Raw genomic sequence first — 25,633 nt, 5'->3', positions numbered from 1 at the left:
AAAAAATCCTGATTATACATGGGGTAGCAAAGACTAACAAAGTGTTATCAAATGATTATATATAAATGATTTGTAAAAAGCACATGAATCATTTCAAAAATAATGTGCCTCAATTAAAGCGCTTTGAAGAGTTTGTCCTCTTGGTTTGATAACATTTCCCTTGCAGTCTTGTTGACTTTGATAATGGCTTAAATAACCCTTCTGTGCATGGATTTGGGAAAGGTAGTTTGGCCTCGCATATGTGTAAATTATGAGATATTTTAATTAATATTAATACTAGGGCTAACTTGTCAAGACTTTTCCTCTGTGAGGCTTTGTTATCTAGTGTTCCTTTCATTTCAAATGGCAATTTTCAAATCAGTGCTGAACATATGTTAACAAAACTGAGAAGCAAGTGTGCTTTTCTGCAACCACTCAGAATCATAGCTTTTCAGTGGCTCCTCTGCTATGAGGGACCTGTTTGAAAAATGTGCAGAGCAATGACTAATCTTTATTTTGCTTTGGGCCTCTGTCTTATTACTATCCCTGGCTCAACTTTGTGGGAGTCAGAATGGGACAAATGTGCCCCCACCTCCACTGTGTATTGGCAGCTACAATCAGCTTTTAAGATCAGAATGTGCTATTAAGGAACCCCACTTTCCAAAAAAAGGGACACACTAATCATATAAGCAATGGGTCAGAAATGCTCTTTGTTCCATAGCAGAGTATTTTACTAGGATCCTGGGGCAAAATTAATTATAGAGAACAAATTCTGTCCTTTATCCAGGTGTGTGGGAAGAGCAAGAAATTTGGGGCCTTCCTTCATAAAATGGGCATCTGTGAGTATGAACCTCTGAGAACCCGTTCAGATGCTACTGGACATAAAGGTCTCAGAGTTGAGGACCTGGGCTAAGCAACAGGTAAAAGCCTGGAGTGTGTCACCCTGAATCACCTGCCCATCCATTGATCCTACTCTGTTCTCTCATTTTAGGGATATGGAAGGTTCTCCCTAAGCTTGTCCTCAAGATGAATGTAGCCTGGGGAAAGGAAAGTGACCAATGTAGTTGTTTTGGTGACATTTTCAATTCAATGATTACCTTTTCCCCATGGCACATCGTTTGCAATTATACTCACATTTGTTTACTGGTTAACTTGAGGTCTGTCATCCCTACTAAAGTTTCAAGAAGTGAGGGACCTCATTTGTTTTATTCACAGTGGTATATCCACACCTAATAATGCCTGAGGTATATTAAGGATTCCATCAGTGCTGTTATATGAGTGGATAAAGGTGTGTTCAGCTGCTCTACCACGTGCCCAGTCTTGTGCATGGGAAGACACTGCTATAACTCGGGAAAATACTATCTCTGCCATCTGAACACTCAGAGGGCAAAATATGAGGGATTTAAGATTTATAAAGCCTTGGGTTTAATCCCAAATCACCATGAATTTGGCAATTACTGTGAAAATTAATGTAATTTTGAATATGAGATCATTGAGTAAAAATAATCATTAGAAGTCTTTGTGACATATAGTGGTGTAATGTAGGTTTGTGATATGTTGAAAAAATTTTAAAAAGAAGAAAAAAAGTATGTTTCCAGCAATCAGCAACTAAGAATCACACCACAGCCTGAATTCTAGATGGTTCTACGTGGCTACAGGCAGGTTCACCAGTGGCACTGTGGCTCACTCATTGAGTGATCTCATGCAAGGCACATCTTTCTGAGGATGCAGTTAAGTGGATTTCAGGGATGTTTTCCAGCCCTAGAATTTGGTTTGACAGAGCCTGGAACCAAAACCTGCTGTTACAAAGGCTTGGTGGTTCAGAACAAGAGCTCTGGCCATCATACAGGCATGGCTGCAAGGCCCAGCTCACCCTGCTAATGCTAGGCACTCCTTAATCTCTCTGAATCACATTTGTGAAATGAGGATAGTCATATCTATGTGTCCTAAGATTATTAGAAGTTGTGGTGAAATAGAGTTGTGGTGAAAGGGCTTAGCATAGAGTCTAGCCAAGAGTAAATATGCAGAAAGTTAGCTCTCATTATTTCTAATCTCAAATATTTCATATTTGTGTCCTCACCCTTTTTGTTATCGGTAAGCCTCAAAATAGAGCTGGGATGAATTTTCTTCAAGCTGCATGGTAAACAGCTCACGACAGACAGTTGGTCATTTAACTTATCAAAGGGCATCCCTTTGTGTGACATCAGGACCTCGATACACAATGCCTTCCCCCGTATTTTGAGGTGGTTTTATGGTGTTGTTTATCCGTGCTTTTGAGAGATGTCACATTATCCCCAACAGAGTGGTTGTGTGCCCTACCGCAAATGAAATCCTTTGGAAGCATAGATATGCCACTATGACACAAAGTGCCCTTTCCCATACAATTTCTGGCCTAGAGCAAGCATAATTCCTGTATCTATAACTTGGTTTTGTATAAACTCATGGGAAATAGAGTTTGTCTGAAGACTACTAAGGAAATGGAAGTAAAAGGCTATATTTAGAAAATGTCAGTAGACTGGGCTCCATGAGATCAAGCACAATGTGGGGAATGCCATCAGGTTAGAGGCAGCATCACTGGTGCTTGCAAAGGGCCTTTGCCTTTGCAGGTTGGAGAGGTGGGTGTGGAGCAAATGGCGTGCTGGCCCTTCCTTTCACAAAGCGTGTGGATTCTACAAGTGCCAAGGCTGTGAGCGGGATCTCCTGGGCCTGTGCTTGTCCAATTCCCTGTTACTGTAAGGTTTCCTGTTCTCCCTGAAGCTTTCTGACTGTTTCCTTCTCTCCACCCCTCTTCCTCCTTTTTTTTTTTTTTTTTTAAACTGCTTTCTGCTTGGATCCTCCATAGGAACGCTTTGGGGTAAATATTGCTCTCTCTTTTCTTTGAAGTAAAAAATAAGGGATGTGGGTTGGAGGAGGGTACAGGTATGGTTGGGAAAAGGAGCCTGCTCAGTGGAAAAGGACTGGGGAGTTTCTATGAGTGCTGAGTTTTCACTGACATCCAAGAGAACAAAAATTAGGAGTCCCCAAGGCTTCTTGGGAAATGATCATTTGTGTTGGTTTGGGTATCTATTTGGCTTAGAAGCTGCCTTTTTATAGATAGGGAGATATAGAAACATAATACAGCAAAAGAGTTTATAAAATATACAAAATCCCTGGATGGCAAAGACCTTTTAATGTAGTACTTTTGGAATATCTATGTTCAGAGCTTGAACTGAATAAAAGTGTCTTACTGGCCTGCAGTTATTAAAGGCATCCTTAAATTCATATTCTGGGCAAAGCCAACATTCCTTGGATTACATTACATGTCTTCCTACCTTGCCTTCTATGGAAGAATAGGTGATCTTTTATCTCCCCGTCAGAGGGGGTGGTGGGTATGGTGGGAAGGACAGGGTAAAAAACCAGCAGAAGTCCTTGTAGTTCCCATGTGATGTTCTGGATCCCATTTCCTCAGGCTGCTGGTGTAATGGTGCTCTGGACAAACATGAGGAAAGAACCAGAGCCTGAGCACACTCTTTAGAGTCTCATTTCCTACCATCTGTGTCTTTTACAAATTGCGATTGTTTGAATTGAATGCAAAGATCTCAGGGGATCAGCAGGGTGGAGAAAGAATTGCAGGTTTATTCATTTCATTCCTGAAAATAAAAAGAGAAGCACAGCTTATCTATTAGGAGCAAATATTTCTAAGCAGCTGAGTAGGGAAGCTCATTAGCTGAAGGGCAAGGATAAAGTGGGCAGGGACTGCATTTTGGGCCTTCTCCAACTCTATGGCTCTCTGCAGCTTGTGCTAGGTATAGAGTGCCTCAGATGGGAAGGGACTGCAGAAAGAGCCAGCCACACACAGGTAATTGGGGTGTGAGCCAAGGTCCTGGCAAGAAGCCTGCATAACATGCCTTCTCTGGAAGCGGCAGCCAACATAGTAAGATTGTCCCCACTGCCCTTCCTCACCCTGTTCTCCCCTGAACTAATGAACTCTGCAGCGGTAACACCTAGAGCCAAGGAAAGGAGTAGGTCAAGTCCTCTGAGGAGACTTGCTTTTGACTTGGGGTTCCTAGTCCGTTCAACAGATACCATTTGAGAGCCTGCTTAGGAAGAAGCACTAGACCAGGCACAGTGAGGATCCAGAGTGGACTACCAGTCATGTTCCCTAGTTATCTTCCATTTTCATTCTGCTAGTGTGGCAATGAGCCATGTTACTCTGGCTGTTGGGGAGAGGAAGTGTTCATTACCGTACCGGCATGGAAGCCTCTGTGCGTGTGCTTGTGTGTTCTTATGTGTGAATATGCATGGGTGTGCATGCATAGGAGCGTGTGCACACTAGACAGTGAATTGAAACTTTTCCCTGGGGGGAAAAAAGTGTTTTTGGGGTCTTCCTGAAGGGAGTCTACTCTGACCCAATTTCTGGCCTCTTGCCTAACCACCCTGTTAATGCAATAGTGTGAATGCCACTTTCATTTCTCCCCCGTCCGCCGATTCCCTGGGGACCTGTCCCCTGCAGAACAAACAAGGGGCGAGACATCAAGACCATCAAATCCCTGAGGGTGCTCCGAGTTCTGAGGCCACTGAAGACCATCAAGCGCTTGCCCAAACTCAAGGTAAAGTTTCCAAGTCCCCTTCCTCCTGTCTTGTCTTTAGCCACGGTCAGCCAACTTTTGGAGAATCACTTCCAGGAATATTCCTTTTGCTCAGAGACTGGTGTTCTTTTGTCTGCCTGAGTTAAGGGTGTTTGTTTCTCAAAGAAAAAGAATCAATGTGCCAAGAGATCTCTAAGGGGGCTTTGGCTTCTTGAGTCCAGACCCAGGTAATACTTTATATCTACTCTGGCTGTGGCATGTCATCCAGGAAGAACCCTGTGTCATTAAGTTGGACAGGAACACCAGCACAGAAGTGGCAGGAGTACTCTGTGTTGTGAGCTGAGTAACCTGGGATGCTTTGTAATTCTAGAGAAGGAAAAGATTTTCTAGCGCTGACCCTTCATCTTTTTAAGGCACGGATTGGTCGGTAACTTGCCCAAGAATACAATCCTTTTTGGCAGAAGCAGAGAATGGGAAAGTGAGTTAACATGAATTAAAGTTCTTACTGTTGCCAGGACCTGTGCTTTCATAGGTATATCACTTTGGTTCTCCTCTCTTCTGGCCCAGGCCCTCCCCGTACCACCCTCCTGGGGCTGCTTCCCTGCCCACACCTTCCTGCCCTCAGGGTGTCCTTCACCATTCACATCTAGTTTGCTGACCTGTTGGACCCTCTTCCATCCACACATAAATTGCTACTAATGGAAGCTGAAGTGTCCTGGGGGAAAAGTTCTTCCTCCTGAATTCCTGTGAGCAAGAGCCAGCCACTTGAAGGAGGGGACCAGAACTCCCAGTTCACAGTCCTGAGGTCCACTCACTGCTGCCCAGGCCACATGGCCAGCTGAGTGAGCCACAGCACCAGGCCTGAGCCTGGTCTTCAGGGGCTACATACACCGTTTATTACAACCCTCTACCTGCTAATAGACACATCATAGTGCCAGGCTTTATCCTTGACCATAAGTCCTTTCTGCCCCACCCCAACTCCTGGGGCCTGGAGCCCTCACCACTGTTGTTAGCTGCAGCCTGGGCTCCGGGGGTCTCCTCTCTTGTGTGCTGTGTTGGGGTCCTAAGGAGACTGCAGACAGCATGATGAAATCAGTTAACAGGCTGGAGAGTGTGACCCCACCCTTGGTTAATTCCATTTAATTAGGAGGTGCTGGCTTCTCGCTTTCTCTGCTGCTCCATAACCTGAGGGAAGTGTAGGTGGCTCTGATGATTCTACAAGGCTGTGTGTCGCTCACATCCCCTGTAGTGTTGAACTAATTAAACCAGCGATATTCACCCAGCACTGCAAGGAAGCAACCTCACAAATGTGGCATCCACACAAATGCAGTGCCACTATGCAGCTAGACTCTCCAGTGAGCCAAACCTAAAAACCTAGAAAATAACCTAAAAATGGCTTGAGATGTGTTGAGTTCCTGTGTCACCCTTCATGGCTCAGGGCCTACAATGGATTCTGCAGAGGGACATCCATGGCCTGTAACAGAAGAGCAAGTCTCTGGTTCTGCCCACCCCGTCCCCTCTGCCCTATGGGAAGGCAGCTCCCCAGCCCCTCCCACGTGACCTGTTGAATCTTCATCTCCAGTACAGCCAGCTTGAAGCTAGAGAACATTTATGTGAAGTGTTGAACATCTTTGGAGCAAATGTAGGAATTTATCCAAAATATCATTGAAATGAATAAAAGTGAGGGGCACCTGGGTGGTTTAGTTGGTTAAGCGCCTGCCTTCAGCCCAGGTCATGATCCCGGGGTCCTGTTCCCTGCTCAGTGGGGAGTCTGCTTCTTCCTCTCCCCACTGCTCATGCTCTCTCATGCATGCCCACTCTCTCTCAAATCTAAAACAAACAAACAAAAGTGGTAATTAACCTTACTCTCTGATCCATTTAGAAAGGTAAAGGGGAAACAATACATATTCAGTATATAAACCAAATCTGAGAATGTCATCAAATACATGTAAGTTTAAGGACAAGCCATTTAATGGCCAGAAAGGGCTAAATGCCCTCAAAGATTCCTTTATGCAATAGATTTTTCTGCCTCCCACTAAATGGAGTACACGTTTTGGGGTTCCACAGAGAACTCACTCTGTTGCCTGATGCCATTTGGTTTCTACTGCTTTGGGTTTACTTTCAGATTCAGAGCACGTGTGCCCTTCTAGGTAGTAGGTCCTTGCTGTCATGACCAGCTTGGAAGCCAGCTCCAAATCCCAGGAGTATCACTTCTTAGTAAGGTGGTATCTAATGGGGCACCTTCTCAGTCGGCCTGGCTGGCGGTGATGTGGCCCCAACTCAGCTCAAGGCAAAAGCACAGGCCATTCTGGGGACTCACAGGGCTCTTTAATCCTCTTTGCAGGCTGTCTTTGACTGTGTGGTGACCTCCTTGAAGAATGTCTTCAACATACTCATCGTCTATAAGCTCTTCATGTTCATCTTTGCTGTCATTGCGGTTCAGCTCTTCAAGGGAAAATTCTTTTATTGCACAGACAGTTCCAAGGACACAGAGAAGGAGTGCATGTAAGTGCAACCGGCACATGGCACTCACTTTGTGCTAATGTATATTCAGGTGAAGCCCACTCAACCTTCCACAGATAGCTCTTTTCTTTCTCTCTTACCTCTCTCTCACTTCCTCTTTTTAGGAAAAAGACAAAATAGATCATTTTAAACTTTTATTGAGCACCTCTTTTGTGTCAGACATGATACATGGCATTCTACATCCAGTTTTTCATTTTAAATCTTCACAAGGACCTTTTGAGAGAGGTTTCATTTATATATTCTAGATGTGGAAGATGAGCCTCAGAAAGTTTTCATTGTTCAAGGTGACAAGGTGACTAGTAAGAGGATTAGGATTTAATCTTCCATGTCTGCTAGGCACCAAATTCAACTTCTATTCCATAGTAATAGACTGCCTTTGATAATATAGTGTTTTCTTCCTTGTTTTTGTATGCTGATTATTACTTAGCCACATTATTGAAGTTTGTAGAATTTCCTTACTCTCCCATGAGCTATAGTGAAGAGGCCCTATTTCATTTGTACTCTGGTTTTAGAGGCAACTACGTAGATCATGAAAAAAACAAGATGGAGGTGAAAGGCCGGGAATGGAAGCGCCATGAATTCCACTACGACAACATTATCTGGGCCCTGCTGACCCTCTTCACCGTCTCCACGGGGGAAGGATGGCCTCAGTGAGTGATGGGTTTGAGTTGGAATGCTTGTGTGTGAGCTAAGATAGGGCCACGTGGTTGCCTTGAGAAGCATATTCAGGATGAATGAGGCTAACCCTTTGTTATTATACCAGGGAAGGTAAATAGTTATGCATGAGTAAGACAGGTAGAAGAGAGGAAGAATGAAGAGCCTTAAGGCAAAAATCAAGAGGGAGATAACAAAATCAGAAATAATTTAAACTTTCACTGTTTTAGTCCCTAGGGACTGTTTTAGACACATTCATCCTCCAAGTTGGCCCTTTACCTGAAGATTGAGGGTTAAGAATGAGCTGGAAGAGAGGTGCCTGACTGGTTCAGTTGGTTAAGCTTCTGACTCTTAATATCAGCTCAGATCTTGCCCTCAGGGTCATGAGTTCAAGCCCTGTGTTGGGCTCCATGGTAGGCATGGAACCTACTTTAAAAAAAAAATGAGCTAGAAGAACTCAGAAATACGTTCTCTGATTATACCTCTCTGTTGTCTTATGAAGAAGACAACAGAATGCAGTTTCTTTTTTTCTTTTTGAGAGAGAGAGAATGTGAGTGGGGGAGAGGACAAAGAATCTTAAGCAGGCTCTATGCCCAGGGTGGAGTCCAATGTGGGGCTTAGTCTCATGACCCTGAGATCACAACCTGAGCCAAAGTCAAGAGTTGGATGCTTAACCAAGTGAGCTACCCAGGCACCCCTAGAATGCAGTTTCTTAGGCTGCTGGTGGCTAATTTTTCAGAGACTAGGCAATTATTAAGACCCCACTTTCTGGTGGCAGCATACTGTAGTTGGCAAAATGCCAAACAGATATCCAGGAGTCTCTTGGTTTTGAATATGACAACCGAAGATATAAAATAATGTCATTCTTATTGCTTAGCTGTTGGCTGTATGATGGGACACGGCCTAGAAAGCGCTGTGGTTTGGGGATGAGTAGATCCTCATCAACTTGGACCCTAGAAATTATGGTGGATATTCAAAGTCAAGGAAGTCATAAGAAAATATAATAGGTGGCACATCTCCTGACAAAGCCTTAAGTCACAGCCACTGCCAGGATTGCCATCTACTATCCGTGCCCTTCATTCTGTCCCTACAGAGTCTTACAGCATTCTGTCGATGTGACAGAGGAAGACCGAGGACCAAGCCGCAGCAACCGCATGGAGATGTCCATCTTCTATGTGGTCTACTTTGTGGTCTTCCCTTTCTTCTTTGTCAATATCTTTGTGGCTCTGATCATCATCACCTTCCAGGAACAAGGGGACAAGATGATGGAGGAATGCAGCCTGGAGAAGAACGAGGTAAAAATACAAGTGGTCTAGAGCATGCAACTGCAGGGACTCTAGAAAGGACACTTGGAACACCAGTGGTAGGAAGAAAGACTGAATTTTCTTAACTTTATTAAAAATGACAGAAGATGAGAAAAATCAATTATTCAGTCATTAAATAAACATTTTTTTAAATATCTGCTCTTTTAAGACCTAGGCATAAGGCACAGAGAACTGGAAGGGTTAAGATGTCCCTACCTCTATGCAGCGAATAGTCTAGAAGTGGCAGTAAAAGATGTGTACCAAAATTACAACATTAAGACATTTGCTTACCTGGCTGTGTCCCTCTGTGGCATGTATGTGCTGTAAGGACAGAGGATATGCCTTGCTTATTGTTGCTTTTCTAGTAATAAGCAGAGTTCTGGCACATTGTAGGGTTCATTATTTTTGTAATGGAATGGAACTAGAAACTGTTTGAGACTATGAGAGAAATGCAAATAAAGTGCTATGGGGATGCGTAGGGAGATAAATTTTACTTCTAACCGAGGGCAGCAGGTAAGGCTTCCTGCCTAATCATCTCAGCCACAGACTGTGTAAAGGACATTGCTGATAACCATTAAGTCCACATCCCATGTGACATCCCAGTTCTGTGTATTCACTTAAAGTGACTTCACACATGTAGTTTTGTCCACATAATTCTTGCTGCCATTTTTCCTTCTGTTTTTCCAGCCCTCCCCTTGTTTTCATACACTGTCCCATTCTTCTAGCCGCCTAACAGAAAGCCTGCCAATGTGCAAGGCTTAGGGAACTTGAGCTAATAGCTGTGACTTTCCTTCAGAGGGCGTGCATTGACTTCGCCATCAGTGCCAAACCTCTCACCCGCTACATGCCACAGAACAGGCACACCTTCCAGTACCGCGTCTGGCACTTCGTGGTGTCTCCGTCCTTTGAGTACACCATCATGGCCATGATCGCCCTGAACACCGTCGTGCTGATGATGAAGGTGAGATGGTGGTGGCTGGGGAGGCATTCAGCAGACTGAACCTTGGGACCTGGTCCCTCACAGGGCAATGGCTTGTGCACTTGAGACACCAGACAGACACTCCAGTGTTCGAGTCTCATGCCTCCTTGCCCTCCTTATCCTTTCCACTGTGGAATCTCTTTTTGATCTTGTCCCATTCAGCAGCCCAGCCTCTGGGCCTTTGGGCAAAATGCAGTGAGACATAGAGTAGCAGTCCTGTAGCTCCCAGGACTCAAGGTGCTGATGGCAGACAGATTCAGACAGGAGTGGAAATGTCAGGAGGTCTAGATGATCATGGGATTCTGAAGGAGTGTTGGAAGAGGTTTGATCTTATTTAATAATAAATGGTAACATAATCAGCTCTCAAAAATATTTCTTCCCCACCCACCTTCATCGCTAGATTGGAAGACTGGCTGTTTGCTAATAAGTAGCCACAGCAGGGCATGGTCTCTGTTTTCCTCTATTCTGTTTCGTTCTGCATCATGGGTAATATAGATCTCTTCTTCGGCATTTGATGTGTGTCTCACCTCCTACATCCCATACCAGTATCCCTCAGGACAGGGATGAAAGATGGCCAGCCTCTGTGACGTGGAATACCCCCCCACACCTTAAGGGTTTGATTCTTTTTCTCCTTTTTTCTCTTCTTGGCAGTACTACTCTGCTCCCTGTACCTATGAACTGGCCCTGAAGTACCTGAATATTGCCTTCACCATGGTGTTTTCCCTGGAATGTGTCCTAAAGATCATCGCTTTTGGCTTCTTGGTATGTCATGGCATTTATCCCAGCATCACACTTGTCTTCCCTTCCTTTTGGGTGCATTCCCAGCCTTTGTTGGAAGGGGAGTGGTTACTGCTATTCCAGAAATGGTTTGCACACCTGACCTAATTGTGGGCCTATTTCCACTGCCCAATAAACTGCCACAGAGACAAGATGATGCATGAGGGCATTAGGAGAAGGGGCAAGGAAACCAGATCCCCTACTCCATACTCACACAGCCATCGACTCTGGTCAGGTTCTGTCAGCGGTCGAAGGTGACAGTCATTGGGTCTTACTAGAACTGCAATTTATCTGTTGATAGGGAGCAAAACAAAAGATTGGAATAAGAAGCCTTGAATGTTTATTTACTGGTAAAAGGTATAAGATCTTATAATTCAAATGGGAAAGTATCTGTCCCTCGTCACCTCAAACATAGCAGATGTTAGATTTTAATTGCCCTCCTCACATTAGTTACATGAAGCATAATTTCTGCTAACAAAAATAAATGTTTATTACTTAAGCTTACAAAGGCTGATGACTTTTAAAGTGTGTGTGTGAGAGAGAGAGAGAAAGGGAAAGAAAGGTAGGTTGGTAGGTAGGTATACTGGAATTAGGTTTGAGGAGAGTAGGGATGAATTTTTCTTGTTGAGTTTTTTACTTCTCTTCAACTATTAATTATAATTGCTTGGCACATCCTTGCATCTTCTCTCAACAGTGTTAAACAAACCTAGCCCTTTGCTTCAGTGTCCTATAAACAAAATAATCCTCTCTGCCACCCCCCTCCCTGTTTCAGCGTTTACAGTGAGATCAGTGGGATGCAGATAAACCCACTTGACAGCTGTTTCACACTTATTTAGTGTGTGAGCTACCATTTCAAATTATGTGTGTATGTGGTTTTCCCCGCAGGAAAAGAAACTTTGCTTATTATTCGAATAAGGATTTGTCTGGTAGCAGCTTTAGCTGGGACTCTGGGCTGGGCTTGATAATTTTGACTGTTGATTGTGGGGGTTGCTTTTGGTCTAATGGTTCTTTGAAAAGTCATTAACTTGATGGTTTGGGGAAGGGAGTTGAAGAGAACCCGTTGCAGGTGGCTGTATTGTTGTTTGCTTGACTCCCCTTTGAGTATTTTGAGACTTGGGGAAATAAAAAAGTAAAAAGAAACACCACCAACAAAGATGCCTTTATAATAAAGCCCTAAGCAGGGTGAGCAGAGCAAGGGAGGAGGGAGACGCTGTGGCGCCACAACAGGGAAAGTTTTTTTTATGCATCTTGATTACTTGCATATGCTGTTGACATTGTCTGTGACTTAAGTCCCCAACTGTGCGTTAATTAGGGTGAATGCTGAATACATACTTACAAGCTTAACTAGACTCGGCCCCAAAGCCTGCCTCCTTCCCACCCTCACCTCCTTTTTCATTCAAGGTCTAGAGGCATTTTCACACTATGAAAGACACCACTATTCCCAAATCAGTCTTTGCATTAATATGGCACTCAAGGTTTTCAGAATATCCTAACGTATACTATTTTGTTAGATCTTCTCAATGACTCTGAAATACACATGGCATGTGCCATCATTATCATTGTTGATGTTGTCAATTTAAATGAGGAAATTGAAGTTCAGTAAAGTTGTATAGCGTTTTAAAGATGACAAAATAAAAGGCAGTAGAAATGGAAAGTAGGGTGGGAATAAAAAAGGAAGAAGGAAAAAAGCGGGAGAGAATGAACATTGGTTGCCATATTAAGTACCAAACTCTTTATATATTACTCATTTTAGCTTCATAATAGCTCTATTTAGGTAGACATGACCAGTTTCTTTTATGGATGGGCTAGGGCTCAAGATGATTCAGTATTTTGCTCAAGGTTACTAAGAGGCAGACCCAGCATTCGGATTCTGGTCTAATCTGACTCGAAACCCACAGCCTCTCCACGGTAATCCAGTCTACACTATTATACTGTGCTGTTCTAAACCATATTGTATTGTAAAGCCCCTTCAACCAGAATCCAGAGCTCCTGTCCTTTAAGACCTAGATTCGTGTTCTCTCTACTGAATGGGGGCCTGTCCAAGAATTAAGAAGCCTAGCCCAGATTGGGACTAGGAGAGCCTGAGAACCGAGAAACTCAGAAACTCGACTTGGTTCCATTCTTGAGGAAGTAGATATTCTTCATGGAGAGTGAGTTTTTGAGGATGTGTGCCCTGTTTCTCTGCATGCTCAGTAGGGACCACTGACTTTGGAATCAGACAAGCCTCTCTAAGCCTTAGTTTTGTCATTCAAAATGAGGATCACAGTAGCTGCCTTATTATTACCTTAGACACTGTTTGTTGTGTGTACTCAGTTAGGCAATGTACCCAAGATCTCTAAGACTCTGGTCCTGAATAGGTGGTCATTAAACATAGCTTTGTGGGGCACCTGGGTGGCTCAGTTGGTTAAGCATCCAACTCTTGATTTTGGCTCAACATACAGGTTCATGACATTGAGCCCCATGTCGGGCTCCACACTCAACAGGAAGTCTGCTTGAGATTATCTCTCTCCATCTCCCTCTGCCCTTCCTCCCCACTCCCTCTCTCTCTCTCTTTCAAAAATAAAATAAAATAAAATAAAATAAAAATTTAAAAAGGTAGCTTTGCTCTCACTTTACTCCTTTCCTTTCACTATTGCATGTATCTGCCCACCCTTCTTGCCAAACCCACCACTGAGTATTTTATGAACATAGGGTATTGATCATGACCTACCTATAGGATCCATGTGAGAAACAAATGAAAGAACACCAAGAGCCTAGCCCTTATCTGGCACATATTGTAAAATTCACTAATGCTCATTGTGAGGGTTGGGGGTTGACTTCAGCAGTGCTCTGTGAGTCTCTTATGGGAGGTGCTGCCCAAGGACAAGCCAGTTACCTTGGAAACCCAAGTGTCCTGTTTCTTTTAAGGAATATGGTCCAGGGTTTGTGTTCACCTGAGCGCTGCAGTTGGGAGCAGAGCCTGCCTACTCTCTCTGTTAAGCAGAGTGTTACATGGTTGGTGCATTTTCCAGGTCCTTTATGTCTCCTCTGTCTCCTTCAGCCCACTCATTTTATTACTCAAAAGGTGTAACAGTGCAGAGAAAGAGAGGAAGGATGAAGTCCATTCATCCTATTGCCCTATGTAGTTAAGAGAAGATTTTTGGCACATCTCTAACTTAAGACATCTCTGTGAATTTTATTAATAGTTGAAGGTCAGAACTGTATATTTATAGGGTCACATGATATAATACAGATAATTTAGAAATTGTAGAAAACTTTAGAGTAATATTGTACATAATTTTATTGCCTTGTAGGTGATGATGATCTTTCCTTTTTTGGACTTTATAATGTTCTTGGCCATGAATCTCTTTCTTACATATTTTTTGTTATGTAGGTTTTTAGTGACAGCTTCAAAAATAAGGTTTTCATGTAGTGATAAGATTGATTCCCAAATCAGTAAAGAAAAAGTAGTATTTCTGGCTAGAAATCAGAAACTAAAGCCAAAGTTAGAATGACCTTGTATGTGAATTGATGAGTTATAATTCCAAGTGACAAACATGTAATGAAAGATGTCTTTTCTCCATTTCTTTTTCTTTTCCTCCTTTTTTCTGGTGCTTCCATGACTGAATTCGCATGGCAGAACTACTTTCGAGACACCTGGAACATCTTTGACTTCATCACTGTGATTGGCAGTATCACAGAAATCATACTGACAGACAGCAAGGTGAGTGGCTCTATGTACATCCTTGTCTTTAAGTTTGGCCTTGGTTAAAAAAAAATCCTGTGTACATACAGTTCATTTCTTATAAGATTATTTAGTTGAGAGAGAAAGGGCACAAGCAGAGGGGAGTGGGGGAGAGGGAGAAGCAGACTCCCTGCTGAACAGGGATCCCAATGCTGGGCTCCATCCCAAGACCCTGGGATCATGACCTGAGCCAAAAGCAGACACTCAATGGACGGAGCCACCCAGGTGCCCCATACAGTCTATTTTTAACTCATCAAACCAGATGCATAGCTTCTAAGTATAGGGAGCACATTTCTTCACTCCGGAGCTGCAAACATTGGAGTGTTACTGGATCTCATGGAAGGTTTTTGTTTCATTTGCATGACTCATATAGTGGCCACCTAATGGGGCAAGGGCAACAGACAGTCCCAAAAAAGGGCTTGTGTGCACAGTGTTCTGCTAGGTTCTTTAGGAGATACAAAAGAGGTATATTATCATTGCCCTCAAAGTTGTTAGACCTAAACTGTTTCCCTAAAATTATTTATCCTAGAAAAGACTTGGAGACCTCATTGTAGTTCTCATGAATGTTGGCATAGCCATTGCATGTGCCAGAGGGATTATTTAGTCACCTCTGTGGCATCTAAGTGCAGTTAGGACCACTAGGGCCCCTTAAAAGACTAGAGAGGCTGGTTTTGTCTAATATACACAGGATACTCTTCTGAGGTACTACCCATCCGCTTCTACCTGGGAATAGAGGGCAGGCCTGGGAAGGCTTAGAGAGATGGTCCTCACTGGCCCATCAGTTGGAGATGGGATTGAAAACACAAGACAGAACCTGTGTCTAATTTTATGATCCAAATGAGGGATAAATATGCAAATACTAGTGGTTGGCTTTTTTCTGAATGGCCATAATGTCACTAATTATAAGCTTCCTTTTGGCCCACCAGCTGGTAAACACCAGTGGTTTCAACATGAGCTTTCTGAAGCTCTTCCGTGCCGCCCGCCTCATCAAGCTTCTGCGGCAGGGCTACACCATCCGTATTTTACTCTGGACCTTCGTGCAGTCCTTTAAGGTACGTGGCACCAGCCCCTCCTCTCATCGGAGCTCAGCCAGGCCACACAGTGTCATTACACAGCCTGTGTCTAACTGCATATAATCTCATTCTAGAAAAATACCTCCACTTTGTAACTCAGTTATTTTCTCTGTTCATTGAGGCCAGGGCTTCATTGATGAGGTGTGCTCCCTCTCTAGATATTCCAAAATGCTCCAAGCAATCCCATCCATGTATAGAGCCAGATACAGGGAGTCATTCATCTGCATTTTCACGGGCCTGCCGATGGCTTTATTTCACAGTAACAATTAACAGTTTTTCAAAGGGCTCATTGAGTTGTGTTTGATTGCAAGATGATTCATACAATCCCATTCTTGTCTTTGTCAGTGTGTGTTTCCTAAACCACTGAATGTATGGCATGCTAATGGTCACCTCTCTGTCCTACAATCTGATAGGATATTTGGGCAAGGTTAATGTAGTGAGCTTCTTTGAATAGTCTGGTGTGGCCTTACAGAGGTATACGTGTAAGAAAAACTAGTTTAAAAGATACATGAAACCCACTTTAATGACAGAGACTTCCTATAAAGCAAGTTTTCCAAACATATTTAAATGTGTTCAGGCTCTAGTAGATATCATAGTTTGTTTTTAAAGTTTTGGGGGTCTAAGTGTTGTTCAAATGCCTACTAGTTTTCCTTTTATTAAAAAAAATATGTTCAGTGAATGTGTTTTAAAAATAAATTTGATGACATTGATTCAAAGATGAGAAATCATGAATTTACCAAACTGCCTCCTTTACTTTAATTATTTATGTATTTTAACTGAACTGGAGGGTCAGCCAGTAAATTCAATGGTTTCTCATCATTTGCAAAAACGTTCACTCCACACCACCACTACTGACTTATTCTCCATTGAGGTCCTACAGGTTTGATATGTGAGACCAGTTGTAAGAATGTTCAGGCTCCTGCAAGCAACCTTGACATTTTTATCATATCCAGAGTAATTGTCTGGTGTCATAACTCCCACAGAGGCTTCACCTCAATGAAAAGAATTTTGCCAAAGCTACATGACAGAGGAGAAATCTCAAACCTTAGTAAGAATTTACTGAGTCTCAGGTGAATTTGGATTTAGAATCTGATACACAAGATATTCTTAAAACCTTTTTGCTAGAGACCTTCCATACAAGTTACAGTTAGGCTCTCAAGAAATATGTGTCAGCCTGTCATGTTATCATTCTCACCAGTTCTTTGTGAAACTGCATACTATTGAGGGCAAAGAAAAACATGTCAAAAATTGATGGCCAAATGGTTGGCTTATTGCAGTGAATATAGAACAGTGAAGGCAAGGTGAATCTGCCTCCAGGTGACACCATGATGGATAGGTGTTTCCTTTTTGGAGCAGTCCCAGGACACAAGATAGAAATTGTTTTCTTAAAGTCAGCTTAACAAAGGCTGCCTCTACAAATACATAGCAGGGAGCCTCATGGTATAAACTGCACTGCCATGGCCTGCCCAAGCCACCCCCTGCCAGTTGTGAGTGTAGCCCCCAGTTCTCCACCATTGACCCTTACTTCGTTCTTCCTGATTTTTCCTTATTTTGAGTTAGAATTTATAATATGATAAGAAAGGAGATCAGAATGAAAAAAAAAAAAAGAAAGAAAGGAGATTAGAATGAATCTTTAATCTTTTCCCAGAAACTGAGGGTAGAGAGAGATGAACTAGGGACTAGAGATGTTGGAGTGTAGAAGGTAGAATAGGGGCAGGAAGTAAGCAGAAGGTGGTAGAAGGTAACGCACGTCAAGGGATGAGAAACCTGTCTCTCTTCCCTCTTCTATCAGCAGATGGAATCTTCACACGGCCCCTTGAAATGCAGCCATTCCTCTTCACAGATCTTGGGAGTCAGCACTTTACTGGGGAGGGGATTCTCCTGGCAACTTTGAGTTGCATTTTAATTTTATCCTTTATTCAAGTTGTAAAAGTCTCCCAAGGCTCCTCATTTAGTTGGCTCTGTTGATAAGCCCTGCCCCAGTAGTCGGAAAGCCTTCAATTGATCTCCTGGGATTCGCGCTGCACACAGGCAAGATAGAGTGGAGATTCTTAGTTGCGCTGTCTTCCAGAGAGCTTACTGGATGGTAGAAAGAGGCTTCCATGTCAACACTGAGATCACACCAGCCCACCCTGACCCCCAAACCAAATTGCCCTACATCCTCCCCCAGCCAGAGGGCAGTTCCCTTCCTTACATCTCCTTCTCTTGCCCCATTGCCTCTGTAATTGAAATGTTATCATCCCAGAATGGCAGTTAGCTTGCACTATATGGAATTTTGGGCCGCGTGGCTTCATGACAGGGGTGTACAGTGGCTACCACTTGAAGGGCTTTTTGGAATTTTGCATGATGCATAATGAAGTGTCAGGAGGCTGAAGCATGGAGAAAGATGTTTTGTCAGAAGATGAATGTGCCTTCTACAAACTGATCAACAACTGAGACTCTATCTTTGCTCCCAGATTCTCCATTCCAGGCTTGGCGTTGAGTGAGGGAGTGGGAAGGGGTAATACAGGGATCTGGGAGCCAAAGCTAGGTGCTTACTATGTAGTTTGTCTCACAACTGCCCGGATTATTAATATTCTGCAATGCAAAGTGGGATGGATCCCAAGCCCAGGAAATTTCCCCAGCTCTCCTTGGAGATCTGGGCCACACTTCTGGGTGAGTGAGTATTCTTGATGAAATAAGGTAAATGACAGGCCTCTCTATGGGCAACAGCTAACATATCTATCAGAGGAAATGAACATCTGCAAAAGTATGGCACTATAAAACAGCACAGCCCCAGGGCATAGACAGTCCCAGCCCTCCATTTAAATCAGCCTCAGGGCTAGAGTTCCAGTACTGCCTATGACTGGGTTGTGGAGCCTGGGAGCTATCTGCCTTTGAATTCATGGTCCTGTCTCTGCTTTCCTTCCAGGCCCTCCCCTACGTCTGCCTTTTGATTGCCATGCTTTTCTTCATCTATGCCATCATTGGGATGCAGGTGAGCTCATGTATCAGGGGCCTGGTGGGGGACAGTTGTTGCCCAGATTGTCACTGGCTTACCAGCCTGAGCATGCAAGATGGAAGGTGAGGCTCATGATGATCCATTTCTCAGGATCTCCAATTTTTGAGCTAGACCTAAAACAAAGTCAGATGGTTATTCTCTTGCATACAGCAACACAAAATGTGTCTGACTTAAGGCTTGAGTAGCTGAGATTTATGCCCCAAGACCTACCACTGGGAACAACTCCCAGAGTTCCTAGTAGCCTGCCTACTCCTAGGGATACCCAAGGGCCATGTTCCTGCTGATTCTTCTCAAAGGGCCAGGCAGCTTCCTGGACAGTTCTCGTGGGTTACATCTTTTCCAGTTTCAGAGTTGAGAGGTGGATCAGGTGATGCAGGTAGCCAGAGGTCCAGCAAGTGGAAGAGGCCATAAGACCTTTCTAAAGTGACTGTCATTTGTGGCAAGTGGACTCCTGGAAATAGCCAGCAGCTCATCCCATGAACCTATCTCCAGTAAGAAATACTGGATTGTCTGCTTGTCTCTGGGAGGCTAGCTTTCTGACTTGGAGATGTTAAGACTAAACCTCAGCATGGAAATTCAGCCAAGTGGCAGTCTCCTGCAGTCAGGCAGTCTGGCCGCCTTTGGATTGCCAGCTGTCTTCTCAATAGTACCTGCCATCTGGAGCCACTGTGCACATCTCCCAGTCTTGCTGTGTCAGCAGCCTTTTTCCAGAGCATCTCTGAAATGTCTCTTCTTTTGCTCCTCTCTCTTGCATGCACTTTTTAATTTTATTCATCTTCTAACCCCATTACCGGAGAGATTTTTGTTCTCCAAAAAAACAACAGAATGTCAAATGTCAAGAGTGTGAGACTTGGTTGAGAAGTAGTGAATTCTCCCTCAATGAGGATATTTCAGGAGAGATGTCATGATGGTGTCAGGTCTGCGTTGTAAGTGGAATCCCTACTGAATTTTATGATTGGCTTGATGATGTCTCTTAAGGCCCTTCTAACTCTCAAGTATTTGATTCTAGAACATAAATGTTCTTGAACAGCCAAATACCAAATTAATTAATTTTTGCTCATGCTTAAAATAGCTCTTACCTCCTTTTCATCTTCAATCAAAATAAACTAGAGTAACACCATCTTTAGCACTAGACTGTTATTGATATTGGGGATAATGATAAGGCTGTTCACCATTACTTGAATTCCTGGATGTGCCTTCTATGAACTGACGTATGCTCTTACCCCTATCCTTCCTCTCTACCTGCAGGCATGCACACAATACATGACTAACATATTCAGGAGTGATGAGAAAATATTTATGGGTAGGTTTGATTGACTCCATTGATACTTAGCATAGTTAAGTAACTTATAACCTGCTCAAGGTCTCAGTAATGGGAGAGTTGAGATTTAAATTTAGCTTTGTCTGCTCCACAGCCCATATTCTTACTTTACCGCCTGTTCTCTCCTCCCACCAACAAGCAAATACCAGTATTTATGTGACCCTTTAGTGGGACGTGGGAGCTGTTCAGTTATGAAATTGTGATTTTTACAGTAACTGCAATGCCTAATATTTTATTGCCCTTAGACTTCTTTCCAAAGAATAAGAGCACTATTTCCATTACACAGGTACACAAATGGTTTTCCCACTGTGACTTGCCTTTAGGTGGCCATCTTCCTTCTGGTCCATGTTAGAGACCCCACCTCAAGCACATTGCAGATACCTAGCTGGTGACTAGAGAAATTGTATCTGGTATAAGTCATATCAAAACAGAGGGATCCACCCAAACAGAAAGACATAGAGGCAGGAAATACATAAATAGGAGCAGGATGAACCTATGGGAAGAACCATTATTCTGAACTTTCACAGGCATCTTGGAAGAAGAGAGCTTTGCAGAGGAATCTGAAGATGGAAGGCAGGAGTAACTTGCTGGGTATGGGGAAGAGTCCTGGGGCCAGATCTTTAGGAGGTGAGGCTTTCAGCCTCAGCTTCTCCACCAACCAGCTGTGCAAACTTGGTCAAGTCACTGACCCTCTCTGGGCCTTAACACCCTCACTAGTACAGGAGAGGAGTTAGACAAATGCCTTCACAGGTTCTTTTATGTTCCAAAGTTCTGTGATGCCAAGTGAAAGTAGATTTAAGCTTATACTGCCATTAACTTTTCTGGTAGGTCTTGGTAACCTTTCTCTCATGCCCTTTGGGTGTAGGAAATTTGGTTTCAAGTGAAAAGCTAAAAAAAAAAAAAAAAAATTAAAGGCTGCCTTCACAATAAATCTACATTTATATATTTTTGGCTTAAAAATTAGAGTAGATTCAAAACAGCTTCAGTGTCTTTAACTGTTAGATGCATGCCTTCCAACTAGTTAATTACTGGATAAGGTGTTTGAGAAAATAATAACAAGGATACTTAATGATGGCTTCAGGACTGTCATAGAAAAAACCACCACTGTAAGGTGTGTGGTTGTGAAGAATGGGGGATAAGTCATGGATGCTGAACTAAGAGAGTGAAAAGGAGAGCCAGTGATGTGAAGATCGACAAGGATGTATGACAGTTTCCTCCTGGAGTGCCTGGAACTAAATGTAATTGGGACATTTTCAGCACTACTATTTGTCTATTTGTGGACCTTCCACCTTCTTCTCTTCCGCCTTCCCTTCTTCCCCAGTGCTGCCTCACTTGCCATTTCCGTTCTCCCTGAGAGACAAGTAGTATTTGGGTTTTGAAAAACAGTGTTGAGAACAAATTCCCAAAGCAGGTGTCAGTGGGAGTTATTTGAGCAAAATAGCTGGGGGCAGAAATTGTTCCTCAATTGCACATTCTAAAAACTGTTAGGGGGAAAAATGTGTTCCATTTAGCATATATTAGATAAACCAAAGGATGTTATATATAGGCTGGAAATTGTCTCAGATGGCTGGGACAGTACCCCACAGGCCTTCAGTTGTACCAACATTCACTTGTGAGACTAGATCCTGAAACCTGAAGCATGGTTCGGAGGAGTGTGCATGTGGAAGGATGCCCTTCTCATCTGAAGAGTCTTAGGGCTTAAGAATTCAATATTATTCACCATCTGTGGACAAGTATCTCTGAGTTTTCCCTCTTTTTTCACACACATTTGCATGGTGACCACATTCCCAGCTCTACAACCAACAGCAGATTTTACTAATCTGCTGAGTTTACTACTCATTCCTTAGCCAGATCTGCTCAGTCATTTTCTTTCTCCTTTTCTAAGTATCCAGTTATCCTGACTTTCTTCATCCTATTGGCCTGGACTTTATGTGCCTTCAATCTCATGGACTCTGGATTATAGATGTACTGACCTTCTGAATTTTTACTTTGGATAGAAATTTATCCAGGGAAGATCGAAATGCCCCTCTCTGACCCAAACAGCTTGCAACTTCCAGGGTAGCATCTACCCAAGCCGTAAATCACATCTTCTGCAAATATGGGTGCTCCCATCATTACTACCTGAGACAGAAAGAGAGGGGGTAGTTCCTTCCTTATACTTCTATTATAAGAAGTATGTCTTTGACAGACTGCTGGAATACCATGGTGACAGGTACCATGGAAATAAAAAGACCAAATTAGGTGTGAGAGGAACTACAACCAGGCGTGACTTCAAAAAGCTCTTGCCTACTATGGTCCTTGGTACCTTTTGCTGCCCTGGAGAATGTAACTCCTTGTTCATATCAGGCCGGGAGCATGGGATCCACCAGCCTGTGTGGGTCTGAGTCATCTGCGTCAGGATCAGGCCATGGGGAAGGGCCATGTGTACAGATGGGCCAACCCGCGTAGATGGAGGCACATCTAATATTCATGTGCAGGGCACATCACACAGCTCAGTAATGCTCTTTGTTTGTTTGTTGTTGTTGTTGTTTTTTGTCATTTTTCTTTTCAAGGTATTTGGAAACATAAAATTAGATGAGGAGAGTCACATCAACCGGCACAACAACTTCCGGAGTTTCTTTGGGTCCCTCATGTTACTCTTCAGGTACCTGGATGCATACCACTGGAGCTGGAGCTCTCTTGTCCAGGGGGACAGAATTAGTCTGTCTTTCCCTCCTGTTTGTCTCTATTCCACTTGCTTTGCTCCTGTTAGGACATACCTTAGAGTAGAGGTAGGGGCGGGGGGAGGCAATGCCTCTGAAAACCTGCTCTGATGACAACAGGAAGTTTCCTCAGCATCTCTGACTCGGCAGTGATTTGTAAATTGCAAGTTTAGAGCATGTGCGCCAGGACTCTGAGTGGGGAAAGCAAGGGCGATTTCCTGCACATCAAATTCCAGGTAGCATGGGTGGAAACCCTGGAGGGCCAGTTCACGTGGGGCCGTAGGGAGCCCCACCACTGTCTCCACCACTGTTGGCAGAGACTCCAGAAAGAACAGAGCAGCAGCGGGGTAGGTGGCAGAGCCTGAGAGAGACCTCCTTGGCACATTCCATCCCTAGGATGGAGAGCACCAGCGGGAGACTAACTGGTCACAGAGGATTGAAAGGGCTGGGCCAGCTGGGAAGAAGGGCCAGAAAGAGCATGAGATGTGCAGACCGGCTACTACTAACCAAAATGTCTTTGGGGCTCAGGAGTGCCACGGGAGAGGCCTGGCAGGAGATAATGCTGTCGTGCCTCGGGGAGAAAGGCTGCGAGCCCGACACCACTGCGCCATCGGGGCAGAACGAGAATGAGCGCTGTGGCACCGATCTGGCCTATGTTTACTTTGTCTCCTTCATCTTCTTCTGCTCTTTCTTGGTGAGCAAACCCTGTGTTCTTTGGCTGGAGATGCAGCCTACTTTATCCCCCTTCCTCTTTCCCTCCCCTTCACCACCCCGACCTCCAGGGAACTCTTGAAGGCGGATGCTTAGCAGACTCCTGGGTGAGTGACTGCCCGTGGCTGCCACTGAACAGTTTTTGTTGCCTCTAGGGAAGGATTGCTGTGAGAAGGAATGACAAGTGGAGTGGAGTTTAGGGAATAAATTATTGAGCCTCGTGTTGAATCTGTTGTGACCCAGAGTAAATCTCTCTTCTCAGTACCTCAAGTATTTTATCTTACAGGTAGGGCTAAGAATATCTTCTCTCTCTTTCGGGAGACTTTCAAATGGTTGAGAAAAGGTGCCTCAGAAAAGGTAAAGTGATAGGATTAATAAGAGTAGAGCAGTGACAATATAGTGTCAGAGATGCGGTCTCTCTTATGTCACTATGTTTGATGACAGTTGGCCAGCTTGACAGACATGAAAGGAAATGATTGCTTTGGGCATTTGTAAATATTGAGTGACATATGTGTAGGACACCCACTTATAAAATAGTGAGAAGCCCTAAGTGCCTTAATTCTTTCCTTGGGAGAAAGCATGAATCAGTGCCCTGGCATCCAGAAATCTCTACCCCGTGCAATCATAAACAAGGTGCCACTAGATCAATTAAAGCGTCGATCTGGTGTCTCTGGCTACCCTGACATCCCTCAGCTTGGCTTCACTGCTAATGTCACTGGCTGTACAAAGATCTAAAACTAAAGCAGTGCCACTGAAAAGTGGTTAACTTCACAGCCGTGATGAGTTATGCCCTGCCCAGGCATTTCTGCCTCTCTAAAGTGATCATGAGGGATTTGCCATGTGTCCAGTTCTCTGGTGTGGAAAAGCTCTCAAGAGTGGCTTGCAGGCAGACTTTCGAGGGTGGCCAGCAGGTTAACCTAGCAGGGAGTGAGTCAACTGAAGACGTGGTTAGCCTACATTGTGGTCTTGGCTTTGCTGCTATCCTAGCATGGTCAAAACACTTTCCCTTTTGTAACTTCTGTAAACGAGAGGAAAAATGACTTGATAATAAGGGTATTATTTGCATGGTGAGTGGGTACATGTGTTCTAATACATTCCCTTCTTGTGGGTGTGAAAGGTTTTTCAATGAAAAAAAGAACACAAAGCAGCATCTCAGAGGCACAAGGGTAAAACTGTGAGCAGTCTCTCTGTCAACCAGAGTCAAAGGGAGGAAGGCACATAGGGGTATCAGTGCTTGTTGATGGGGTTGTTGTAGGGTGATATGGAGGAGCACATAGAAGGGCATGTGGAGGGGATCCCTGGGTGGCGCAGCGGTTTGGCGCCTGCCTTTGGCCCAGGGCGCGATCCTGGAGACCTGGGATCGAATCCCACGTCAGGCTCCCGGTGCATGGAGCCTGCTTCTCCCTCTGCCTGTGTCTCTGCCTCTCTCTCTCTCTCTCTCTCTCTCTCTCTGTGTGACTATCATAAATAAATAAAAATTAAAAAAAAAAAGAAGGGCATGTGGATAGCTCAGTTTTATCCTACACAGTGTGAGTGTTTAATAATAAATATTTAAAAAGAAACCAAAGATATAACTGGAAAATTAATTAGAGACTATAAAGGTACTTTGAGAATTTTGAGATAGAGGGTGCTGCATAATTCACATTAATGTTATTTTTAAAGAGGCTATATTCAGTACGAGATGATCTGCTTTCAAATCTCAGCTCTACATGAGATTGACTTTGTGACCTTGGGCAAGTCACACAGCTTCTTCACTCCAGCCAACCACTCTGGAAAGATTTACTGATACACTGTGATGTTCAGGCTGTGCTCTTGGAGCTAAGAATACAAATATGTCTAGGAAGCACTTGTGTCCTCGAAGGCCCAATGGTAATTAAGTCCGCCTCACAAGGTTAGAGCAGCATTGTAACAAATAATAGGGTTGAGTGTGCACAGCACACTGTAGAAGACTGTACAAATGTAAAGCAGTGATTATGCTAACAGTTTTTGTTAACATTACTAATAAGTACTTTAAAAGGAGTGTAAAACATGTGTGGATATGTGGAAACCCCTTTATAACCCAGGCAGTGATTGAATATATTCACTGTGCCTCCAATCTCAGTGACAGAAAGAAAGGCCAGCCCATGCTAGGATTAGGTTCAGCAGCATGAGACAGAAGTCCCCGAATAACAGTGGCTTAACCAAGAGAGGTGTTTATTTCCGTCACATGCCAGGAAAGTCTGGGTGAAGGCAATACAGGCCTTTTATGGTGGCTCTACAGAGTGGTTAGCATCCCCAGACATCACCTCCAAGGGCTAGACCTCCAGGAATCCTCTTA

At 43.7% G+C, this 25,633-nt stretch overlaps 1 protein-coding gene across 11 annotated transcripts in view; it reads left to right on the top strand.

Annotated features, from left to right (window-relative positions):
* The window catches only part of CACNA1E (calcium voltage-gated channel subunit alpha1 E), a 381,746-nt gene that overhangs the window by 324,852 nt on the left and 31,261 nt on the right, over window positions 1–25,633 (top strand). For all 11 annotated transcript variants that reach the window (XM_077902060.1, XM_077902055.1, XM_077902065.1 and 8 more), the window contains 11 exons: window positions 4,472–4,568; window positions 6,892–7,052; window positions 7,583–7,720; window positions 8,818–9,019; window positions 9,825–9,989; window positions 10,659–10,769; window positions 14,404–14,487; window positions 15,435–15,560; window positions 18,493–18,558; window positions 22,456–22,547; window positions 23,134–23,299. In XM_077902060.1, the coding sequence (XP_077758186.1) occupies window positions 4,472–4,568; window positions 6,892–7,052; window positions 7,583–7,720; window positions 8,818–9,019; window positions 9,825–9,989; window positions 10,659–10,769; window positions 14,404–14,487; window positions 15,435–15,560; window positions 18,493–18,558; window positions 22,456–22,547; window positions 23,134–23,299 (1,408 nt within the window). The remainder of the gene's footprint in view (window positions 1–4,471; window positions 4,569–6,891; window positions 7,053–7,582; window positions 7,721–8,817; window positions 9,020–9,824; window positions 9,990–10,658; window positions 10,770–14,403; window positions 14,488–15,434; window positions 15,561–18,492; window positions 18,559–22,455; window positions 22,548–23,133; window positions 23,300–25,633) is intronic.

This window comes from Canis aureus, chromosome 6, assembly GCF_053574225.1.
Source record: "Canis aureus isolate CA01 chromosome 6, VMU_Caureus_v.1.0, whole genome shotgun sequence".
NCBI classification, from domain to species: Eukaryota; Metazoa; Chordata; class Mammalia; order Carnivora; family Canidae; genus Canis; species Canis aureus.
The sequence above is the reverse complement of the archived record's forward strand: the minus strand, read 5'-3'. Positions and strand labels throughout refer to the sequence as shown.